Below are 24,487 nucleotides of genomic sequence, written 5' to 3'. Positions count from 1 at the left end.
GTTTATCACCTACGGCCTTTGTTATAAATTTACCAGGCTACGAACTTTATGTTGCCGATGTTGGGATATTTTCCTCTAGACACTGGACGATTCCAGGTACTTTTTTTATTATATCATCTTATATATATATATATATATATATATATATATATATATATACGTGTACATACAATCGAAACAGGTGTATATCGTAGCTTCAGTTTTGCTTTACGAAAGCTGTTCCTATGCATGTTCTGTTAACATTTCTGAACTCTATATCTACATATAGAGCCAAACATAGATCGATGCATGATTAGATGGAAGCCCGACAACGGTGTGACCATAGATTGATGTCGTACAACATTGTTTTGAGGCTTCCAACTTCATCACTGTCATGAAGAGTAAGCAACATCAGATATTAATAACAAAAACTTCGAATTGGCCAGATGCTGCAATTACGGGTTTAAGAAGGTTTATGCTTTACCTCTGATTGTCTAGCGAGCTGCTCATCGTGATTCTAATGCCACCGATTAGGCCATGGTCGATCAGAAGCTGAAGCAAGTTAGTATTCTGTATTTCGGTGTTATCGACTAGTAGCGCATACGAACCCATGAATAAAATGCTGTTTTGTCTCGGGAAATTTGCGTTGATAATGAACAATCGGAACAACTATATTGACTTACTGCAATATCATCGCTAGGTCAACGGAATAGGCACACGCGTTCGCCTCGTAGATGTCACGAAATCGTATTCGATCTGGGCTTATGTAGTGAAAGCTATAAATCGAAGGAAAATGCACTCCTTACAGCGTCATCTTTCTCTGACCCAGTGCGCCTCTCGACTCAAAGCAAAGATACATGGAATGAGGGTGCCAGTTTGACATTACCGACGCGTAAGAGTAAACAATGATTACCCCCCAAGGGGCGTGTCTGTGTGTATACGAAGACTGAATTTTGGATGCGGGCCAACAAGTATAATAATTTCTTGTTATTATTTGTCACATCCCCGACAAGATAATAGGTCTGCACAAAGCTGACTAAGCAAAAGCACTTTATTCACGTGCCATAGTAAGAAATACTTTGTAACAGCGAACTGACGTTGTAAAAGACAACGTCAGTTTGCTGTGATGATATAATGTAGCCTGTGCAAAATAAACGCATATTTAATTTAATCCCCAGCCAGCGTACTACTTGTAGACCTGAGCAAGTCTTGTACCCTGGAGGAGGCGTCCTATCCCTCGCCCAATGGCCTCCATTCCATAAGTCTTTTAACATGCCAACCACTTTGACAAGTCACGTTAGCAACGTTCGACGTAATAGGAAATTTTGCCAGCCGCATCAATATACTTAGATACACAGATCTCTGCTCAGGTACGCACGAATGAATACGTACTATATAAGCAGATAAAATGTTTGTCGTGGCAGATGCTTACTAAGAAGAATTGAGGGCTACGAGATGAATATCATTTTTTCAAGAGTTTTTCAATATGCCAATTTCCGGCGCTGCAACTGCCGGCGAGTTCTAGTCTTCAGCCTTGAACACCAACTTTGCAATCAACAAAAACATGTCGGGTCATCATCATCATGATAGTCGTCATCGGCCAACGCTTTCAGAGATCCTCTGCTTTTAAAACTTTTCTTTCTCTAACTTGTCCCTCTCCATTTTTACCTCGCTATTTCTCCCTTTTGCTCTCACTCTCCCCGCCTGGAGGGTTTTACAGTAACGATCAGCATACTTAGACGATACACAGCCGACACAGTGAGCATGAAGCCCGTTCATTTCTTTCATGAGAAGTAGAAATAATGGAAGGGAGCGTTGTTGCCATTTTTCAAAGTTTTGTAAAAACGACAGTAGCGGAGGTAAGAATATATGTTTCCTTCGGAGAGAGAAACAAACAGATTTTCGTTTGCTGCTGGTGCAGCTGTTGTTACTTGTTTCTCCCTATTTCTTCGTCGGCCGTATAGCCGCAGGACGACAGCTGCTGGAAGCATCAAAATGCCGCCCCATGGGCTACTGATGATAGTGCAGGTGGTGATGCCGCCAATCAAAGAAACCCCTCGGACTTCTGAAGAAATCGACAGAGGACGCCAGCCGCAGCAATGATGACGACGGCGACGTAGAAGTCTTCTTCTGTCTGTTCGCCATAGACTCGGAATGTGCATCCGTTTATAAAGTCGAATAGTAGAAGCAGCGTGATCACCAAAAACGGACACTGGTTCAAACCTGCCTTGAAAACCGTCACTTGTCCTTTTCGGTACCAAGTTTACAACGCAGACACTAACTATATATCTGTACCTGTGCTGCTACTTCGGTTGTAGTAACCGAATCTACGACCGCGAGAATGGACGCAGTAGGGCACAAACGGGTAGGGGCAACAATGAAAGAAGGACAAGTTGAAAAAGAAGCCGTTGCGCTGTGCGGCAATGAACTGTCTCGACATTGCTGCCCGTCGATACTGGGGCGGAGTCTGCCTTGAAAGGGGCAAGAGAGAAAGAGGGAACGAGGGCCACTTGAGATGCCATCTATTCATCCTCAGCATCCCAAGTGTGCGGCCTCCAGTTTCTAGTGGAGGTGGGCCTTGATGTAAGAACGGTTATTCTAGTTTCTTCCAGGCACTCCTAGGCCGGCTTTCTGCTCTGCTGGCGGCCACTACCGGGACTACGGCCGTCGCCGCGGTTCTACATAGCTCCCAAGCTACGTCCCCTCCCGAAACCATTCAGACCTCATCACACTCTCGTGGCCGGTGTGGGGGTATACGAGAGCACAAGGACCAGGCGCGGAGACGAGCGGAACGCGACGGAACCCCCAGGGTCAGAAACAGCTAGCGTTCTTTTGGAAAAAGAGAACACCGTTCAGTAGCTACTGCTGCTGCTGCTGCTGCTATCGCAAAACGAACACGAAAGGAAAGGCCGAGGACGAACAGTAACGAATGGGTGCTAGTGATGATAGCGGTGGTAGAATCGCCGGCAACTGCTACGAGGTTTTCGACGTCTGTTTTTCTGCCTTTGCTGCTATTGTTGGTGCAGCTTCCTTTTCTTCATTTCATTCTCTTATTCGTTTCGCCTTTGCCTGTCCTGCAACTATACCCCTCAGGAGTCGTCGGTTCGTGCCTGGCTTTCACATTTTGGAGTTTCAACGTCGATGTGTCTGTGTGATCGTTTGCCTTTAGGTTTACGGTGCAGAAAGCATAACAAGAGCAAAAACGCGACGAACGACAGCAAATGCACCACGAAAGGCTCTTTATTCAAGCAGGCAAAAGTAGGGTAGTCATGACAGGCTTTCTAGTGACGTTATAGATAATTATGTTTTATTTATTGCATTACTCAATCAAATTGCTTGCCTACGCTATGTTAGTAGTAACTATGCGGGAGAAGTACCTTCCAGCCTTACCATACTGTTACTGACCAAACACGACTACCTTTCTAGTCTCCGTAGGTATTTCAACGCAAGCTAGTCTTTACAGGGCGCTTTCCAAATCATTGAGACAGAGATCATGTTCTTGTAGCATTTGTAGCAGCATTGTAGCTCCACCTACTTGACTATCATAATTAGTCGGAAACATGTTTGTTGTCTTCGTACTATATTGCATAGACATATTTATTACCTACTTTCCTAATACAATATAAGGCAAAGCCGCTTTGACCTGTTTAACATTTCTAAGAACTACGAAGCTTTTTTCCATCCTTGAATTAATACATGCGACATTAATGTTTATTTTATTAATCAATGGCAAATATGTACACCTACATATATTAATTGCATTCATCGTGAACATATTGGCAAGTTTCCTGCTGTCCCACAATGAGCAAGTTATTTGAATAGTTACAGCAGACGACGTCGCGTTGCGCGCGTTCAGCAACGCCAGCAAGTTAAACTTCATGGTTAAAGTTTTCTATTACATGCTACGTAAACGAAACAGATGTTTAAGTTTCTTACTTATTGTATGGAAGAAGCGCCCACGCCTTGCCGTAGAGTCAGTCAGTCGTTGTCTCCGATTGACCACTGGCAAGGTGACATTGCATACTTAGACACTATCCTAACCAGTTATAGATGCCGCAAAATAATGGTTCTTGTCAAGTAAAACAAGTATCATAAGCAATGATAGGGGGTTATCGACTTCAAGCGAAATTATTCCTCGACCCTTGTAGCTCGCTCGCAGAAAGTTCCTCTGAATTTTTTAATAATTTAATTCAAGGCGTTTGTTTTTGTGTTGTGCAGATACCTATTTCGATTTTGGTCATACACGTGGATTTGCATATGAAGAGGATTGCGCTTCAAATGCTTTGTTAATGGTTCGTCAACGATTGAATAGAGCGTCTAACCAGGAAAGGGGTAAGGGGCTGCCAAATAAGCAATGCAATACTCATTAAGGCCTTTTGTTTTCGATATAGCTGGTTTGCCTTTAATAAGCCTTTGTTCTTCACTACGTTAGAACGTCGTCTAAGAAAGTATAACCTGCCGTGCTCATTTCCTATTAGTTTCAAGTTTCTTCATTAGTATGAGAGGTGCTTCGCACACCCTTTTTGGCTTTCGTTCTACTATTGGAACACATGATCCCATATGACGGTTTCAAGCTCTCTTGCGCTGGTTACTGATACAGCTCTAACTAATTCCAGAGCTCTTCTGTTCGTTGTAAAATCGCCCCTACGCTTCCCTGTAAATTACATCGCTTCTTTGCTTACTGTTCACTACGTATATGTGTTTTCGAGGCTAGTCCTCGTGCGACGCGAAAATGTTTGTGGTATTAGTCGTAGTCACCTCGGTCCATCCCAGTTGATTCGCAGCTAAGTTCTCCTCCGAATTCGATGGTACAGACACCGAGAACTCGTAACAATAGGCACAGAGCCAGGCGCAGCATGACACCAGACATAGACACCAAACTATAAAACAGAGAAATACGAAAACGAGCAAGAAGTATCCCACGATTAACATGGTTCTTACTGCTCCCGTATCCACTCGTTCGGGCGGAGTAGTCGCCGATGAGTTCGTCGGTGAGTCCGTCGAATTCGGTTCCTGTGGGGTAGTCTGGGCGGTAATATACATTGCATGGCTACCATTAACGGCCGCATCGACCGAAGGAAGGAAAAGTAAAAGAAATGGGAATTTAAACGAAGCGACGATTGTGCTCGTGGCCGTTATGTGATGCAAGCACAAAAGCACGAAACCAAATTGATCGATTCTCTCCGCTGTGCCAACGGCTGTACGCGCTGTCATTTCTTTCAATGATGTTAGAATAGTACTGATGCGGTGGGGATTCAAGCCAGCTGGCGTTCGTGCGCTTGGAGAACGCCAGCCGGCCGGTAAAACCCAACGCGAAGCGGCAATTGCTTGTTATTTAAATGCCGTTTAATGTTAGTTCTCGAGTAACTTTTTCAACCACCTGTAGGCGGACAGGCCGTTGGAGTAACCGTTGCTCTATATGAACTCAGATACCTGACCGTTCTATTGTAGTAACGGACTCCAGTAACAAGAATTGTTAATTAAAGCACCTATATGAATTATGCTATACGATAGCGGAGACTAATGAAGGTGTCGGCATTCGTCAGGGTCGTTTTCATTTGTTGTTGTAGGGGTTCGTGAAGTCCTGTTATGGTGACAAGGTCGTAAGCTGCATCTGCTTGATAGGGCCACCGTGTATATCATAAAGAGCAAACATGCAGTGCGCGTTAAAGATATCTGAGACTCATGTACGAATGGAATCTTTTAGAGCACTTAAGAGTGACAGAACGAAACATTGATACTTTTTCACGTACTAAATAATTGTAGGCGAATTGTAAATAGTCAAGCTCGTTGGGACTCGTTGTCATCAACAATTCATGACTGCCAGTAGGTTCGGCGGTCGAAAGGTCGTTCTTACCGACTGGAAACAAGGTCACTGTGCTTCAGCGTACGTTTATCTAGTTCCGTAATACCTAAATAGGTGTTAATGAGATTATGTCCGTCGGCTTGGACCAAAGTAAAATAGCACAAAGCAATTAAGACTGTAATAATTTCGAGAAAAACAGTATTCTGTGCAACAGTACTATCATCTGGATAGACATTCGAGGTACAAGTGATTTACTATACATACGATCACATGCCCAAATCCAACTTCTGCATCCTCATTGGAACCTGTGGGAGCCTTGCACACTTCGAGTCTATCCTAACCCTGCCATATGCCACCAATAATTTTGCCCTGAGAGTTTAATTATAGGGTGTTTGACACACGCTAACTCCATACGTGCTTTAATGCTTGCTACCCTCTACAAGGCAGAGTGCATTCGTATCCAATCACAAATCCATTAACGACTCTTTTACCACGCTCAGAAGTTCATTTGCTAATTTTTGAATTTCTCAGATGCGATTACCTCTACACAACCCGTGTGAATTAGAAAAGCTAATCTTATTATTAACAACCATAGGTGGATTTTTTAACGGCACAGACCAAACACTAATAAGCGGAGATTATATCAGATACGAAAGTCGGCTCTCGGTGGTTGATTTTACTAAAGCCCTACTGGCAGCTTCCAGTGATATAGGAACATCAAGTACATGGCCCTATTCAATTATATCTATCTGAAAGAGATTGTTCACGACATCGATGTTCTGACAGGGGAGAGAAAACTTATAATTCCCTCGTTACCATTGCGTAACGACGTATGATTTACTAGCCGGACGCACGAGTCCATTAATCACTCCGGGGATCTTCCCCTTGAATATTCTACCCCATATAGTTATACCGTACGTACAGTACAGTCAACTTATTCTGCGACTAAATGCGAATTGAAACGACGTTTTTTCCTACATTTTTCTTTGAATCCTTCGGCGCACCGAAGATCCACCGATTTCCGAGGCGAAGTTTCCCTTCGACAGTGTTTGGTATACAGCCGCGCTATTGCTTAGTTTCTTCTTTCTTCTAGTTCTTCGACGAAAAACAAATATGCATCCATGCGGAAGATTCTTCCGCGACAACAAAGCCGCTTTGTTTTGTTGTATTGTAAAATAGCCCAGTCAACAAAGGCCGACCGTCTCCTGAGGAAGTTGGCGATTAGATACGTTTGTAAAGACTAATTTGTAATGCTGAAGGGCGCAGACCTCTTTAACCATCAATCTAGACATATGCTTTGCTTGCACACAAATGTTGTATGTGCAGTGGAATTCAGAGAAAAAACATAACGGCCAACTGCGGTGCTAACCTAGCTAAAGAGGCACTTAGACACTTTGCGTTCTAGTCAGCCGTTCAACTATTCGTCGCCGTAGTTCCAGCAACAACGACCAACTGACTGAAATGGCCGAAACGGCCATAGCTGCACCACCTGCAAATAATGCGGGACTGGCGCATGCAATCATCTGCATTATGGCCAGGAGGGACGACTCCTGCGTGAACCACGATAATAAGATGCGACGCGAAGGACAAAGAGGCTCACTTATAAAATGCGTATCTTTCATTTGATGCGCTTCGCAGAGGTACAGCGCCTTCCTGGCAAAAAGGTGCCATCGACAGAGAAAAACAATTCGAGTGGGTTACTATAATCACCAGCATACCTTCAGTAGCTCCTGCTTTTGTGACCTACTTGGCTCCGTAAGCGAGCGTACTGTCGTATAAGGCAATCCTACGGCCAGGCGATGACCTAGCCGTAGGATTGCCTTGACGGATCGAATGTAGATAGCACGCATTAGATGTCATTCTATTTTTAAGATCTATTTTGTTAATTTATAAAAAATATAGACTTGAATACCACACTGAAGCTGAAACTGGTCGTACAAACAGCGGCGCGGTTGAACAAAAGATTAATACATTGGAAATTCACCATTTTTGTATGTAGTCATAGAACGTGTAAAGACTGTTTGTTCCATTGCTAGCAACGCAAGTTCCATGGGGTTAAGCTGATTAGAAGGGAATTAGTCCTCATTTTCTTAATTTCTTCATCGAATCATGAATTTCCTCATCACGTCATAAAGCATATAGAATATCAATAACTGTGAATGAGACGCTTCCTTAGATAATGAGATGTGCGACACTTTTCGTTAATATAAGTTTAATATAATAATAATAATTCAAACTTAGTTCCCTGAGAGGTTGACAAGGCCTTACATAACTTATCTTGTTAGATTTATTTTTACTGGCCTGCTACTTTAACAGACGTATAATAAACTGTCATGTGACATTTGGCGCAACGTACATATATATAACTATATTTACCTTCCTGCCTCTTCCTTTGAACGTCACTTAGGCCGGGTATCATGAAGATCTAATGGCAATTCGTCTAGTCACCTCTTCTTGCATCAATGAATTTTCAACCACTATAAATGTAATGTTTCGGCTTTTTACTACAAAGACAAAGCTACGGCTTTTGTTACTGAGTGTTCCTGAGTCTCTGTGCCGTTCAGCAATAATGGCATCCTAAAGACAGAGGGCAAGACATTGTTTACAGTAAATATCATAAACGCTTCTAAGTGGTAATCGTCAACAACGGTCGAATGGCAATATAGGACAAGGTCCGTATCCGTTAGCGTCACTTTAGCCATCAGCATTGAGTTATCCTACCGGGGGTTGGCGGCAGCCGTTAAGACCCTCACTGTTATAGGACTCATTGGTGTTGCTTTGCGCAACACCCGCCTCTGTTTTCAGTTAACGACCACCCGAGTAGCCACGGGTTTGTACGCCACGAGAAATCGGGAAATAGCATTCATCCTGGCACAGGTATTCGTAAGTGAGCTATAACAGGAGAAGCCATGTGGGAACACCGCTAGCAGAAGGCAGCTGTAAAAGTAAGTTACATAAACCTTGTCTACGGAGGTGGTCGTCAGCAAATTCGCGTCTTAGGAGCACGCGCGCATTGTCGGGTACCGGCTACTGGCTTAGCGCCTAACCAGAGCAGCCAATACACAGTAACTGCTTGAGAACGGCGGCTAACGCTATTATGGAAGGCTATCACTCATGCTCCAGCACTCGCTGTACGCAGATTTCCTAGCTTCTACGGTGTGCTTCCACACACGGCGCTGATCAGAGTGACGGTGTCAGAAGTATCATTGGTGCGGTCCTTTTTCAGTGTAACGTCGCTAACACCACTAGTTCTACCGGGAGCGCTGCTAATGGCAGCAACTCTTCAATTGCTAACAAATCGCAACAACGCCAGCCAAAGCAGCCAGGTAACACATTCGACTATACACTACTATAATCGTTTGCTTGCATTTGCTGAATGCATTAAGGCCTAGGCAGAGAGGAAGAGGCCGGCGTTAGAGATAGAAGATAGGAACTGCTGGTGATGCAGAAAGACAGACGAAGAAGAAGATAGCCGAGCATATGTAAACTACAGCAGAAGCTGCGTAGTAAAATCAGCCGACTTACAGCGAGTAACAGCGGCGGTGGCAATGAAGAAGGGTACGGCCATCGGCAGCCAGACCATCGTATCGCAGCATTAGGATCCGGCTTTGTGTTGCGTATTTGCTCCACTGCGACTATTATAAAAGCTACTATTACTACTAGATCGTGTATAGCATCCAGGAATAAGAAGAGGGCAGTTAGCAAAAGTCATTCGGGAGCTAGTAAAAAAAAAAAAAAAGGTAACGTTAAACGCAGGTGCGCTGTCACGTGAATGTTAGATTGCTAGCGATTTTTTTGCCGCCATAAACCGATATATTGTACCTAGTTGTGCCATCGCCAGGATGCCTCGTAGGAGCATCGTAGACGATAAATTCAGTCATCGTCGTCCTCGATCTACAATTCTTGAAACAGAAGTAGGGTGACCACCCCGCGACATCGCAGTCTAAATCCATATTAAATCTGTTATGTGTTAGTTTTTTTAATTTTATTATTATCGAAATGGTTTAAAAAACTTCCACGGACGATGACTGATTAGATCGCTTAAGTGTATACTAAATGATAACGTTCGAGAGATTCAAGTCTCAATCGAATGGTTGTTCATTGTAGTTTCGATATGTTTATCTTATCTTGCATTTAAACATTCTTAAAGGGTTTCGGTGAGTTTTTCACACGCGAGGATCCAGTTGTTTGGTACAAAATAGCAACTATAGTGAACAATGCAACGCAAAATAGTTAATATTATGTGCTTCGATGCGCCTTTTGCAGAGGCATTGAAGTTCGACGAATCACCCTAAAGGCGACAACTTCACTAGAAGAACATTTAGCTCAGCCTAACAATCCGACCAGAACGATGCTTTCTGTTTACGTCATCGTTGTTCCTTAAAAAGCTTCGCCAGTCGTTGCAGGCATTGCTCATGTGAACAGCTATTACAGGTCTCTCCACAGTTTATGTTAGGTAGACTGGTACGGTGGTAACCTGTTTATTTACTTACCTAAACCTAGGGACGTCCAAAGTGGTTTAGAGTCGAAACAGGAAAAGCAGTGATGCAGTGTGTTTCGTGTTGCAAAGAGCCAGTCGTGTGGAATAATAATACTCAGCGCCAGTACCCGGCATAAACTCAAAATATTGCTCTGTCACTATAACAAATTGTGTAATGGTTAGAATTGTTGCCCCTAACTCGTATTGTGATTAAACGAATACGGAATTCTCTGAGTAGCCGAGTTTGTACTAAACATACACATTGCAATGGTACGGAGTTGTCGCATAACGGATTTTTCTTAAAAGGCCCCGACCCTATTTTCGTGTTGCATATATTAAACACTATGGCTAACAGCTTTTGAGTGCATTCAGCAAATGGATAGCGGATCCTACGACGAACGATTTTAGTTCCGCAAGATCGAAGAGAACAAATATCTTGTATAGGCTCTCGATACAAGTTTTATCGTAGCTTTCTTTTGAGCTGTAGTAGTTTGGGTAACGGTGCACTGAGGTGTTGGTCTCTATAAAGAAATCCGCACGCCTGCGCAAGTCACTTAAGGACATGGCATACATGAGATAGCCCTATGAAACAAGTAGCAACAAACGGAACAAATTAGACCTATTCACGCGTAGTGATCAGACAGAATAACTGCTCCGATAGTATTTTATATGCCAGCAGTTTACCTACACGTGGGTGTCTTGGTCTTTACATCTCCGTTTGACTGCTCCTCAAAATCCGGTCTTCCTTCAGAACTTAGGTGGCACAGACAGACGCTATTCGACTACTGCTGTTGCTGGTGCGATCCCCTGTCTCGACTGGGGTTCACCAGAGTTCGCATGAGATCGTGTTCCCACCCCGATGATCGATTTTCGCGGAAATCGACAAAGAGCAGAGACGTAGAACAAGAGGGATGGAGACAAATCCTTCCTAGTAAATCTCTTCCCTTGAGGAAACGCCGATGGCCCGTTTCATTCGATCGGCCAGCATTACCAGCGTACAACAATAATGGCTCTCTCTGTTCGCATACGCTCTATCAGTCAACGACAGGAGAAGCGTTCGGAGAGCAAAAATACACTTACATACTTTACTGTTCGTCACTCAATCGATCACAACAGCCAAGACGTAAGCTGGCTGTTTATCGCTGGCTATGAATTATGCAGGAGCTAATAATGCAATCGGCGCTTAAACGAGCAGCTTCAGTTTACCAAAGCTTCATCGTGTACGAAACGAGTTACCTCACATAAGGTACTAGTTAAAAGATACCGAATAGCAAGCTGAATATTCGAGAGCACTGGAAATGAATTCTATCTTGGAACTGAGCAGCTGCGCGTGTTATAAATAGGCTTACATGGCATAATAAATAGTCAAAATGTGGGTCACAGCTGCTGTTACAACGAGACCCCTTCAGTCGACTGAAATAATTACAACAGCATTCTGTGTTGTTATTATCAATTAGACGCATATACCGTGGCTGTGCTGACCTCCTACGACCGGTGTACGTGTTCGATTTTGTCTGTGCTTAACGTTTACGATGCGCATATCGCCAAAGCATAGAACGTTTTTTTTACTAATGTTGAGACTAGTGGGTGAAGCGAACTAGTCTCAAACATAGAGAGTTCGTTGTTTTATGCTGTTGTGTATTACCGGAGGTACTCTGCCATTTTTTAGATGTGATCTGCCTAAATTCCACAGATAAATAGGCTTCTGACGCTTCTCTTATGATTTTTACGCCATTGACGGGGTACCGGCCCTTTCAGTGCATTCTGACTAATGCGGAGATACAATCGACCGCTCAATATAGCGACCGTGGTACCTCGAACAGTTAAACGAACTTACTGTCTAGACGCTAGAACGATACGGTTAAACCGAGCAAAAACTGTTCAAGGTGCGGCTTGACGGGGCTTTCTTAGCCTAGAATATACTAAGTCTATCTGCCTAAAGCGTAGCTATTTTCCCCGTCCCGTCTACTTCATTCTTCGCCATCCCATCATCTTTAGAATCGGTCTGGGCACACAGAGCTACCCAGCCACACCTATATACTTTTTGTCCAAAGGCTATAAGAGCAAAACAGACCTAACCGTTGACCTGGTAGATATCTATGGTTGGCCAATCTGAGGCCAATACCTCGTCCATCTCCCTCGATCAAGCCGCCTCGGGGGTCATCCTTTCCGTCAACAACCAACCTCTTCGTTCGGCTTCTTACTATGGTTGGATTCACGGATGGCGGAACGAGGTTCGTTTGAAACAACCTCCAGCCTAGGCCCCGTGTCACGCGAACGTAATTCCAACAACGTCCAACAGCTTGCGTCTGAAACCCACGTCAGAAGAATATCTGCCTTTTCTCGGCGATTCAGGCTCTCATGGAGCTGACGGAGTAACTCAAATTACCCCCTACGGCTTTCGTAATTTAGATTATATTTATTTTTGTTATATTCTCGCTGTTCAATGCTTCAGTATTTTATTTAATCTACTGTGCACACTGCTCGAGTCACCCTGCCTATGATGTATTTAATATTAAAAACATATATATATATATATATATATACGTCAAAGGGCGGCAGATGTTTTCCTAGTTAGTGCCCGTTCATACTGGGAAAGACTATTACTGAGAAAGGGACAAAGTAGTCTCAGCAGTTTACTGGTCGGGTATCTACAATGGAAAGCAGCGTCTCATATAGGCTTTCAACACCCACGTTCGACATATCGCCGACAAGACGTTATTTGTGCGCCTCTTCCTAGTTTAAATGATACAACTTATAAAATTTTACGTCGAGTGAAGTTAGCGAATCATATAATATTTCTTCTTTAATGATATCTTATTAAGTTTGATAAGTCTGATAAATATGCTATAAACATGCTGACTAAATTGATTGATAATCATATATTATGTCATATCATAGTATCATACTAGATACCATAGACACATGATATGATTTTATTTATCCTAGAAGTTTCTGGTAAAATCTGCGTACCATCAGTAATGCAGGTGTACATAGTGATATTTAAAGCGTGTCAAACATATCGCCTTTGTCAGTACACCTCGTGCATGTCACGTCTAGATCACGCAGGCTGTGTCCTAAAACTGCTCTATTCCTATCGGAATGCAATTTCCTTTCAGGAAATCTGCCGCCTGAGAACGAAATTGCTGACGCCATACTTTGCTTGTGGACAACTGAAGGCTTTAATACGTCCACCAGATATAAAAGCATATATATATATATATATATATATATATATATATATATATATCAGCTATTTCCATCACCCGTTCTTTTATTTAGAGTTTTGTGAGATTTGCAGCGGGTCATAATGTTCGTGAGTTCAGCGAATTGTACGATACGTTTTTTATAATCGTATACGGGAACATTTTGGCCTGCAATATCTTTTCTCTAAAGCCTTCGACTACGAATTTTCATTGCGTCCTAGAGCATCATTGCCAAATATATTATCCGAAATTGTTCTAATTCAGCTAAGCAAACTCGACAAGAATTCCATTCACATAGATGAGTACTCATTGCAGCCGTGCTATTTTAATCCCCATCGTTGAGGGCTTTGTTGATCCGTTTATTCTACTACATATCTGTGGGGCATACTGCGGCTCGAAGGAGTCAGTGCGAACTTCTGCATTCGGCTTTCCTATTTCGGCCTGTATAGGATAGCCTTTTATTCTGCCAGCTACGACAAAGCACGCAGCGTTCTAGAAGCCAGTATTAACCAGTAGCGAATGGGTTGAGAGAGAACAGAACAGCGAAATGACGTTCAAAGTAGCCTACAGCATGTATATCGCACGACAGTATAGGGGAACAGCAGGAACACTGAAAAACATAGACGGAACATGGACAATCAGATCATCAAAGGCGAACGAAAGTGTGCGTCAGACAAACGATCTAGCTTGTCGCTGGTAACTTTTTTCTCTTTTGACGAAACACATGCTGTATATGTAGACTTCAGCCATCCCATGTCGCAACTCAGCGACACCGAAAATAATGACGGCTCCATTTTCTTTCATCGTTTCGACTGCTACATATGGCGTATGAGGGGTCGGACAGTCTGCACCGCAATATTATGCGCTCGGTACCCCCGATAATGTCTATTACACGGCGCGCGATACGCTTCCGCAGCCCCTTTCTACATTTGAATCCGCCTCTGATAGTGATGGTAGTCTGGACTAGGTACTTTCGACTAGGTTCCGTTTCGGGGTTGATTTCTCTTAGTAGTTTGACAGACTCACTTTCGTCCTCTCGGCCCGTTGATGAGTTGCTAGTGATGAATGCGCTATAGAGAAGGAACATCGAAGACGGAAGAAGATACTACCTTCACTGAAACCTCTTGGTCGCTTTACCTCTTACACCAAAACAGCCTTATTCATCAAGGCGAAAACATATCAGGGGAAAGTAGAAAAGACATGCTTTTCAATGCGTTTCGAACATGCGCGCATTCCTGTGTACGAAGACGTGAGAGAGAGAAAACAGGCTTCTTAGCGGCTATTTCTAGTCGACCGGCTCCGAATGGCCGTAGAACAGAGTAGTTTTAGGAGCACACTTCGAGGGACGGTTTTGCAACAACGAGCTAAACTCGGACGGGAAGATGGGTGCGGAAGGCGATCGTGTACATAGGAACCTGTGACTTCTGATTCGAGTCATACACGTTGGCTTGTTTTAATATAATTGTTCCTGTGTCATTTTTAACTGACCGCGTTGGGAACGTCCGTATATAATTATTATTTCAGTATTACTGATCTATATATAGTAGGTTATAATTATAAATGTAGATAGTATTTATCGCTTATCGCTGTGGTGAATTTCGACCGAATGAATTTAAAGTGCTATCACCCCATTAGCTGATAGTAAATATCTATCTTAGAAGAAAGAACTGAAGCAGTTCCACACGACGAAACGCGTCAGCCACGGTAAGGCTAATATTGAGAACTGGCTCAACATTTACACATGAAAACGGTTTGCTTCGATACGTCAACGATGTAGATACGAATTACTTTACGATATATGTAAAATTTTGCGATTTTTATACCCAAGGCCAGTTTTACATTGGGCCTACATTACTCACTGCGAATATCTCTAAAATGTATCACATCAGTTATTAAATCGACAAAAACTGTTGAGCTAGAACAAATCCTGTTCCTTAGCTTTCTGCCTATTGACTCTATCTTCGACAGACGTTAAAAGCCAAATCTACAGTGGTATAATACCTAATATTACTTACGAAGTAAAATTTTCGTACACTTTCAAACGGTATCGTCTTTTTACTTGAGAGTTTGGCCTGGCTGGCCCTGTTTATCACGAAGAAACCAAAGACTTGCTCGTTATTAAAAAATTTGAAATCATTTTTTATTCTGCCTTTTTGAGAGCCTACGTCTTATACCTGACCGCGAAACTGCGCTTTTTTTTATTACTCAATCCAGTTGAGTTTACACAACTGCTGCTGTCTAGCAGCGTAATCGGATCCGTTCATGCACGTAGGTACATGCAATCGTGTACGCTGGAGAACTCTCGAGAGACTAGAAATCTATTGTATTATAACTCCATTTAGCCTCCATCGCAGTTGGGTTCTACACATTCCCGTAATCTCTCAAATGCCAAACTAAGAACAATACATTTGATCGAGTCGCTTGACAATACAGCCATACATGCTTAACAACGCCGAAGCTAGAAGTACTGCACAATTAATGAATACGAAATTATTTTTTGTGGCTTTATTACCCCGGAAACACTATGTTGCATTGTAAATATATTTATTTTTTAGCTAGTCAAATTCATGCTACAACGGCATACAGAAAGTAACACCTCCTAGGCATTAAATTTACGTCAAAGCTATACATACCTAGAATCAAAGCCCTTTTTCATTGAGGCGTCGTTTGAAAGAATCACAGCGCTCGTATCTATATTAGCAGCTTCGCTTGTGAGTAGCGATCAAATGTTCCAGTGCTTGTTGTGTGAGAGGTTTAAAGTTATGTCTCCGTTGGGAAGATCAATCATCCTTCGCATTGGCAATATCGCTTTACCTAAACGTTACTCATCGTATCTATGGCAGGAACGACAAGGTGGCATCGGTTTAAACCTAGCTAAAGACGTACTTTTACCCTCTAGTGAAAAAAATAATGAGTATGTTAATCTTTTCTCCTGCTAGCGTTCTTTAAATTACTCGTATTGAATTTATTTATCAATTCTACAAATTACTAGCTCTATAGATCTTCGAAGCAATGCAAAGCCGAAGCAACAGCTGAAAGGGGTCAGTAATATAAAAGCATTTGTAGTTATATAACATCTGTTAGGAAGGATAATTTTTCGTTCTTCCTTTGTACCGTATGTGTAAAAATATTCACGGCCTACTCCCCCACATGATTACTCGCTAACTTACCGGTAATGATCGGGGATGGCGCGTGCGTAGCGGTGAAGCGCCAATTGACATAAAGAAAAAAGGAAGCACAGGTCATCAGTGAAACGAGCATGAGGTCGCGGTAGCGGGCGGCCAGCGCGCCCACCGAGCCAAAGTTTCGAGGCGCGCCGCCCCCGCCGCCGCCCCCCGCCCCCGTCGGCTTTGACAAACCTCCGGAACAATCTCCGTTTCCGATGACAGATGTAGCGGTTGGTTTACTACTGCTGCTGCTGTTAGTGCTGCTACAGGTGAGTGGGCCCCCCGAGATGGCACGGGGTCCCGCACTCGGCAGGCCCAGCACGAAGCCACCGACGACTCCGTCGCCCCTGCAGAGAGAAAGGGAATGAATCAATAGTGAAAAATGCAAAATGTATGACTTGTCATTTGTTCATCTGTAGCAATCGTATTAACTTTCCGTCATGGGTGTGCGCGCGCGCGTTGAAAGGAACACCGGAGGGCTAGCGATTGTCTTTCAGGTGGGCAAGTAACAAGGCAAAGTGCAAAAAATAACGGTTAAAACGTTTCTCTGCAGAAATTTGGCGGCCGGTTCTTAACATTGTACGATTATTATGACGCTACTAAGCAGCCCGTTGAATCAAGTCTGAGCAAAGTGAACGTGTTTGAATATTGGTGGACTTTGGATAGAGCAAATTGGAAGAAAAGCATTGATTTCACCTGATATTTTTCGATACGTCTATTCACGCATCATTTTGAGGTCCCACCAGTGATCGCTTCTCGAGTTATTTAGAGCCATGGGTATAATAAAAGGTATTTTAACAGATAATTTCTCTGGAGTACGTTTGATTGCATCATCTTAACTGTGCTTCTAGCAAGCTGTTCGCTTATGTAGTATAATGCGCTTTTCCTCAGCCGGCGTTCAAATTTGTAGCTCATTACACTTTTCTAGCATGGTGTAAAAGGCCAAAACCCGACCAGCCGCCCAGTTGATCTTCTCGGGGGCAGCCTCGTCTCTTCACCAAACATTAACCTTACTAAAAATGGTCTAAGCCAATTTTTCACTATCATTTTAAGCATATCGATCAACGGCGCTTTCTACTATCATTGCTACCTAATAAACACACATAAATAGAGTACAGAGTAACTATCATCGATTCTTTTGATTGGCTCATTGGAGCATACGCATTTCCGGGCTAACTGTTCATACTATGCCCTCCGTATTGTTCTACCCTTTGAAGGCCGCCAATACGAATTTGCCGCTTCCTGTTCCGTTTGCATCGCAAATAAGAAATAAATACTACGATACAATCGGATATATAAACCGTCGAGCGAAGTTAGCCAGTGACCTACATGTGGAATAGCTATGCCGTATTCTAACTAGATCTCTCTATAAGTGCTTTGCCTTGTTTTGGGCTTCCCGTAGAGGCCTCTTTGGTAACGTTGTCTTCAAACACACTACTCTGATAGATCAGTAATAACAATAGAACTGCTAAACCAATAGAACGGCCAGCGATCGATGCTTAGATGACAATAGAAACGACAACCGGTAGAAGACGTGTGGCGTCTCACCTACATAGAAGAAAGCCTCATCTGAGTAATGCTGACCCCTTGCGTGTACATTCGTAGATGGCGTACATTTGAAATACAGTAGATTATGTCTTAGTGAATGTTTATTACATATTGTTAACGAACCGAACAGAAGCTAGTTCATTATATTGATAGATCATTTTTAGCGAAACGAGAAGGGTCTGACAACGTAAAAAGAAAGGATTTCTATACTGGGCGAATACAAATCGCAATGTTAAGCGCGAATTAGCTTGTTTTTTTGTTTATTCCATTAGCTAAAAGCATCTTTTAGCCCTGCTTCGCCTGTGCCGAATTGCACTTTAAGGCCACCGATCGGTTTCTAATTTTCACACTGCTCGATCTCAGGCAATGGCTTAAAAACAGCATCTTCTGGATAGACAGTTCGAGAAAGCACGCTGGATCAACGATATTTTAAGCTGCTATATTACTTTATGCGGCGACACTTTTTTTTTCCGTTTATAACGAATGATTCAATGGTACACCTCGATGTGACCCAACACTGACGGACGAAACGGGACTGAAAGCTGTTGGAAGTTAATTTGATAAACAAACGATAAACTTTGAGGCTACGACCCTCACCACCTCGAACAATGGGTTAATAATACGGGTAATTTTAATAACTAAACGTACTAGATCATTTTCTTGTACCGAGAGAACTATGCTAGACAGTAGGACATGTCTGTGGGCTAACATAAAACGAGCATTATGAAACAAAGCAAAGGACCAGAAGCAGCGCGTTTTTATCGTTCGCGTATGAGATGTGTATACTATATGTAGTAATAAAATTTCGAGAGTTACACTACATTATCTCGGCCAATAGTTCGTGGTAACTTTTTGCTGCGAACTATGTTTCAGTAGAAATAATGTCAGTGGTCGTCACACAGGCATGAAATGCTAAAATCAAACGTAATGATATAGATCGTAACATTATATTGAGTTCTCGTTGACGTTTCGAGCTACTTTGCCGCCTAGCGATAAAGCGGTGGCGCTAAGCACGAGGTATTTATACGGCTAAATGCCAGGACACAATCATATGACAGGTAGCCATTTATAGAAGAAAGAGAACAGAAGTACCAACCACACTAAAGATAACGTGTATATATATAGATACAAATATTTTCTTTGATTTATTCGGTTGATAAGAGAGCTTGTCCCAGACTCGTCTGACTGAATGTGTCACGTCGGATTCAAGCAGAGCCGAAAAGTGTCTCTTATTTAGAATGGAAAAAACATACGACGCACAACTATTTCCTCCAGTTCATGCATATCTACGTTGCATTTCTATAATTCGGCTTTGTTCATACAGTATAGACTTCATTTGAAAAGAAGTGACGGCACCTCATTATTGTTTGACTTTACCTAGTAGCCTTTCTTATTTTACTGTGATCTACTCGGCCACATGTACATCGTTATAGCTGTTGTTTTGGCGATGGCCGCCTCAAGACCACCCGTGGCTTTCACCCTATCGCCGAAGCGGCCGACGCAGAGCAGTGGCCTTCTGTTAGTTAGAGCAAACTAGGGCTGGGTCCAATCGATTGACGAGTAATGATAATCATTAGAACGAGACGCTTTGCGACCGTTTTAATAATACCCGTAACGTTCATGGCAGCGGCGGGAGCAACAGTAACCACTGGTACAGCGCCTGCCAGCGGCGACGACAGTAGGAGACAAGAGGGTTTTCCGATGAAAGCAATAAGCGGTACGACCGCACGCACTCGACAACAACAGACTGCCTGACAAGTCACGCACCCAACAGATCAGCTCATATTCTCAACCGTCGACCGCGTTTCGATATTCGACTGAGAGTAGCTCCGACCTAACGACGTGGCCCAAAAAAATCGCAGCATGATGATACATTGCGGCGCATGGTCAATGACCACTAGCATGCCCCTGCTAGTGCTGCCTGACCGTGCAACCCAAGACGACGAGTAACCCTAAACCCATCGGATCTCACAGGTAATTGTGGGATCGAGTATTGCTTCTAAAAATGCATACATTCAATAGTTTGCTATGTAGTAATGAAATGGTGGTGCGCTAGAGTAGTCCACCGACAAAACTCTGTTATTGTACCTACGTCTCACGCATATCTCGCCTTGTTGGCAGTACTTGTAATTTTGCCAATTAAGAACGTCTGGTTTCGTAAAGGTGTTGTTATTCAAGCACCATGCGACGCGTACGTTCTCGAGTATGAAAGGTAACAGAAGCACGCTCGATTATTTTCTTCAACATTAGGTTTTTTCGCCCCAATTTTTTACCTTGATATTAATGACATCAGTTAAAATTAATAATTAAATTGATTAATAGCTAGGGATGTAACATTGGACGACATGAGCCATTCGTTTACTGTCAGATGGATACTTTTTTTGTTAGCCGTATTTAAGAATTCCAATGTCTAATATTAGGGGCTATTTAATTGTACTCATTTCTTATAGTTACTGCCCGATGCACAACTTCATCAAGCGTTAGTAAAAGTACTAGGCTAGATAATGGCTTGTAATGTATTTGCGCAAGTGGAGTCTACCTCTTGAGCCGACTTTTTCTGCGTTCTTACGCTGTTGTGACATCTGCTGCCGACAATGGCAGTTGAGAATAACTGACCACCGTATTTTTCCCCGCTGACCTGTGTCTAAAAGTTCGGAAGTCCGTCCGTTAATTAGCTAGTTACTTAACCAGTTAGCGGACCCCTGGATGGGTCATTCTTATGGGAAGATATTAAAACAGCAACAAATGGAATATGAACTGGTTAAAATTCATGCTAATGGTAATAAAGCCTACTGCCGTTATTACTGTTATGGAAACCATTAAGTGTGGGCATTTGCTACTGCCACGAGCTCCACTGCCCCTCGTCAAAGTGCCACTCATGTATTTCTACGAATAAACCCATTACGGTCATAAATGTTAGTGCAAAAAGATGCCAAGAAAGGCACTATCATAGCTTTTCTCGATTTCCATGTTTCTATGCAGGTCAATAGGTCATGAGGTCGTAATCGATATCCTTATTCTTCCGTCAATTTTACCATGATTGTGTTTACTTTAGATACATGTGTAGTGATAAAATTCGCCTATAGATCTATTATCTTCCTAGATTGTAGTTGTCCGGAAAAATTGCTACGGACCAGCAGCATTGCTGCTGGTGCTGCGTAAGCTTTAAGCAAGAGTCGCTTGTATAGAATAGGTATATTGAATCAATCATTGCTTCTTTTTTCATAATTATCCAAACCATTTACGCGTACTTACGTCTTAAAGCAAGCAGTGGCCATTAAAGGAAACGTTGTCTTCAATTTCGTTCCTAATCTCACCTAACCAACACCACACGTCTATGTATATCTTAGTCTAATCTGCGGACGCGCTTTCGTCAGTAGAGTTCCTAGATTGTAGTTGTCTGGAAAAGTTGTCACAGATCGCCGGAGCTTACGCGGCACGAGCAGCATTGCGTATATGCAATACGTATATTTAATCAAATCTTAACTAGACGAAATTCACGAGAGTTCTGTCACTAGGTCAATTAGAATAACACAGAAGGCCAGACGAAACGAAAAATAAACCGGCAAATATGTAGATAGATAAATGGATTGACGTGCGGGTCGACCCCTCAAGACACTGCTGTTCATCGGGAACACGGGCGTCCAGGCGCGTCGGAGTGCTAGGATTCCAACGGCTCTGAACTGTCCCGAGCGAACTCATTCAATTTCGTATTTTGGCTAGATACACACGACATAATGACATGATTAGATCCTAGTCCAGATGTCACTCTTGCGGCTGATCAAACGTGTAGTCCAGGCCAATCTCTGTCGCATTCATTGCCCGTCGGATCTCAGCGATAACTTTCTCTTGTCTCGAAACTTTTTCTTGGTAGCGACAATACAAATCTAGCAAAATTCGTGCGCTCGTTTAATATCCATTGGTATTTAATGTCGACGAGTTCACGATAACAAGATAGTTTGTATTATACAATGTTCGTACACAGGTGCAGCTTCTAAAACTGACAGCTTTAGTGGTATTCCCATCCTAGCAAGGTGTCTCAGGCTATGCGAAATATAAAGTTGAACGTTTTAACTAACGACGCAGCATGGATGCTACGGGACCTGCTAATGTGAGTGTTAAAATTCAGCAGTAGTCAGACAGAATCGGTAGACAGAGATATCTGGAGGGCCCGCGAACTGGAACTTATGTGTGTGTGTGTGTGTGTGTGTACTCGTTTTCGTCCATCGAGTTCTAGCCTGGCACATAGAGTTCGGCAGCGTATCAACCAGCCACCTGTCCTCGAAAGCCAACCACTACAAGTCAGCTAAAAAGCAGTCAAATACTTGAACTATATTCTACGCGTTAGACGGAGCCTAGGACTGTTCTAGGACAAGTAGGCATGTGGTACAGGGTACGAAGATTACAGCTGCTCGTTGAGGGACAACGATGCTGGCAAACCGATAGCAAGTTGGACGAAATGTTAACGTAACAGAGGAATAAGCCTTGCGAAGCAATATCTACGGGTTGATTCGTTTTCAGTTGTACTTGAAATGGCGAAGGCTGATCCGAATTTAAGAAAGGCACGCCATCGGATGTCAACGGATCACGATCCGCGCTCGGGCCCTTGATTGGAATCGGAGTCATCTTAACAATAACAAGCGCAGTTAGAATCAGTCGTTGACGATTATTGGTTTCTACGGTTGACCATTGTGATGGATATAATGAACCGGTGGTATTGTTGTTTAAATGAATAGCAACTGTATCACCTCTGAAAACCTAGCGTTTACTCGAATTTATAATTCAATATCGGGTATCGTCGGCGCGTTGTTCTGCACTATAAAAGTAAGCAGATACTAAAACCCCATTACACTGAAATGTCACATGTCATCATCATCATAGTTGCAGGTGACTATTTCTACATTTACGGATTGTAGACCAGAGAGTTCCTATCCCATTTACTAGTTTTGCTGATTGTGTGCGACCACCCCCGCCCCCCCCCCGTCAGGAAAACAGAACAGACGACAATTGACGAACACTACACATATATTATAAAAACGGTGCCAGCTATCAAGTCACGCGTAGGTCAAACGTACACGCCGACTGTCTTGGTTAATACTGTTTGAGTGTTAGGGAAGGAACTGTTATGTGGAGCACCATACAACAGCCTTATGACGCATTGTCCAAGTTGATGCTGAAATGTTTGAGTGGAACTTCACTCTATGAATGAAAAGCTTCAAGAAACTCTCTAAACACGTAAGGTTATAAAGACTATTTTGTTCCAGGTGTAAGTTAGCCTTATGGCCTTAATCAATTTTGAGAGGCAGTGAACGATCCGCTGAACGAAGAAATGGGCGGGAGCTGTTAGGAATCACAAAAGAGAAGACGTGAGTGTTCGAGCTATCATTAAATCTTTATCAAGATACTCACTAAGGAGTGGTATTTAATAGTGAGTAGGTTGAAATTAGTCTTTTGTTTCTCAGCTACAGATTTGTAGGAACTATGTCAACAGAATTGATCAACGACGTGCCGTAAGCCGATGCTCGACCCTGCCGCAATCCACCATTAATTACAAAATAATAACTTAAATCGATTTTAGTTAATTAACGCTGAATTGATTTACATCATTATCATCAATCGTTATTATATTAAGTATTTTCTGAAAATGAAAAGAGGCAGTAGCCAGGTTTATTTATAGACAATACGGCTATATGTATCTATCTTCTTGGTGTGGTTACGGTCAATTGTAGCACGCGGCCACGGACGAAAACTCTCAAACACGTCATGCATGAAACAGAGCAGGTAGAGTAGATCGGAAGAGAGCTTTGGCCTGATCCACAGAAATTAAATGTTCCGCTCTATAGCAAGGTCGCCGTTCGTGTGGGTGAATCCGAAGAGTGTTTGCAATTGTCGAACGTTTAACGATGATATTACATGTACAAGCATCTTGTTTTCACTTTATGTCCTGGTTATCCATGGGCAAGGTAGACGGTCTGTTTAGGTATAACAGAAAGCAATGTGCGGGAAAATTCCACTCAACAAATCTCTTACATGTCCAACGATTCGTGGTTTACTTGTCTTCCTCAAATGTGTATGCCGCTCCGATCATAATGAATACTACGAGTATGTGTATGGTTTCTTCACGACCAATTTCGTTGAAGATAGTTACAGTTTATCTGGATATCTCATTAGCGAACGAGACGCTTTTGTCAACTTCATACGTCATTATTGTTAATCCTATTTTACAATGTGATGTTAAGTATGTCACGGTTGTATCGAACCATGCCAGACAAACAGTGCTGTTTTAAAAAAAAAAAAAACA

At 42.7% G+C, this 24,487-nt stretch overlaps 1 protein-coding gene across 2 annotated transcripts in view; it reads right to left on the bottom strand.

The window, feature by feature from the left end:
- Positions 1-24,487, bottom strand: part of LOC111266003 (uncharacterized) — a 141,658-nt gene that overhangs the window by 52,891 nt on the left and 64,280 nt on the right. For both annotated transcript variants that reach the window (XM_022843109.2, XM_022843110.2), the window contains exon 2: positions 16,642-16,985. In XM_022843109.2, the coding sequence (XP_022698844.1) occupies positions 16,642-16,732 (91 nt within the window). In that variant the 5' untranslated portion in view covers positions 16,733-16,985. The remainder of the gene's footprint in view (positions 1-16,641; positions 16,986-24,487) is intronic.

Source organism: Varroa jacobsoni, unplaced genomic scaffold (assembly GCF_002532875.2).
Source record: "Varroa jacobsoni isolate VJ856 unplaced genomic scaffold, vjacob_1.0 scaffold_1040, whole genome shotgun sequence".
Lineage (NCBI taxonomy): Eukaryota > Metazoa > Arthropoda > Arachnida > Mesostigmata > Varroidae > Varroa > Varroa jacobsoni.
The sequence above is the reverse complement of the archived record's forward strand: the minus strand, read 5'-3'. Positions and strand labels throughout refer to the sequence as shown.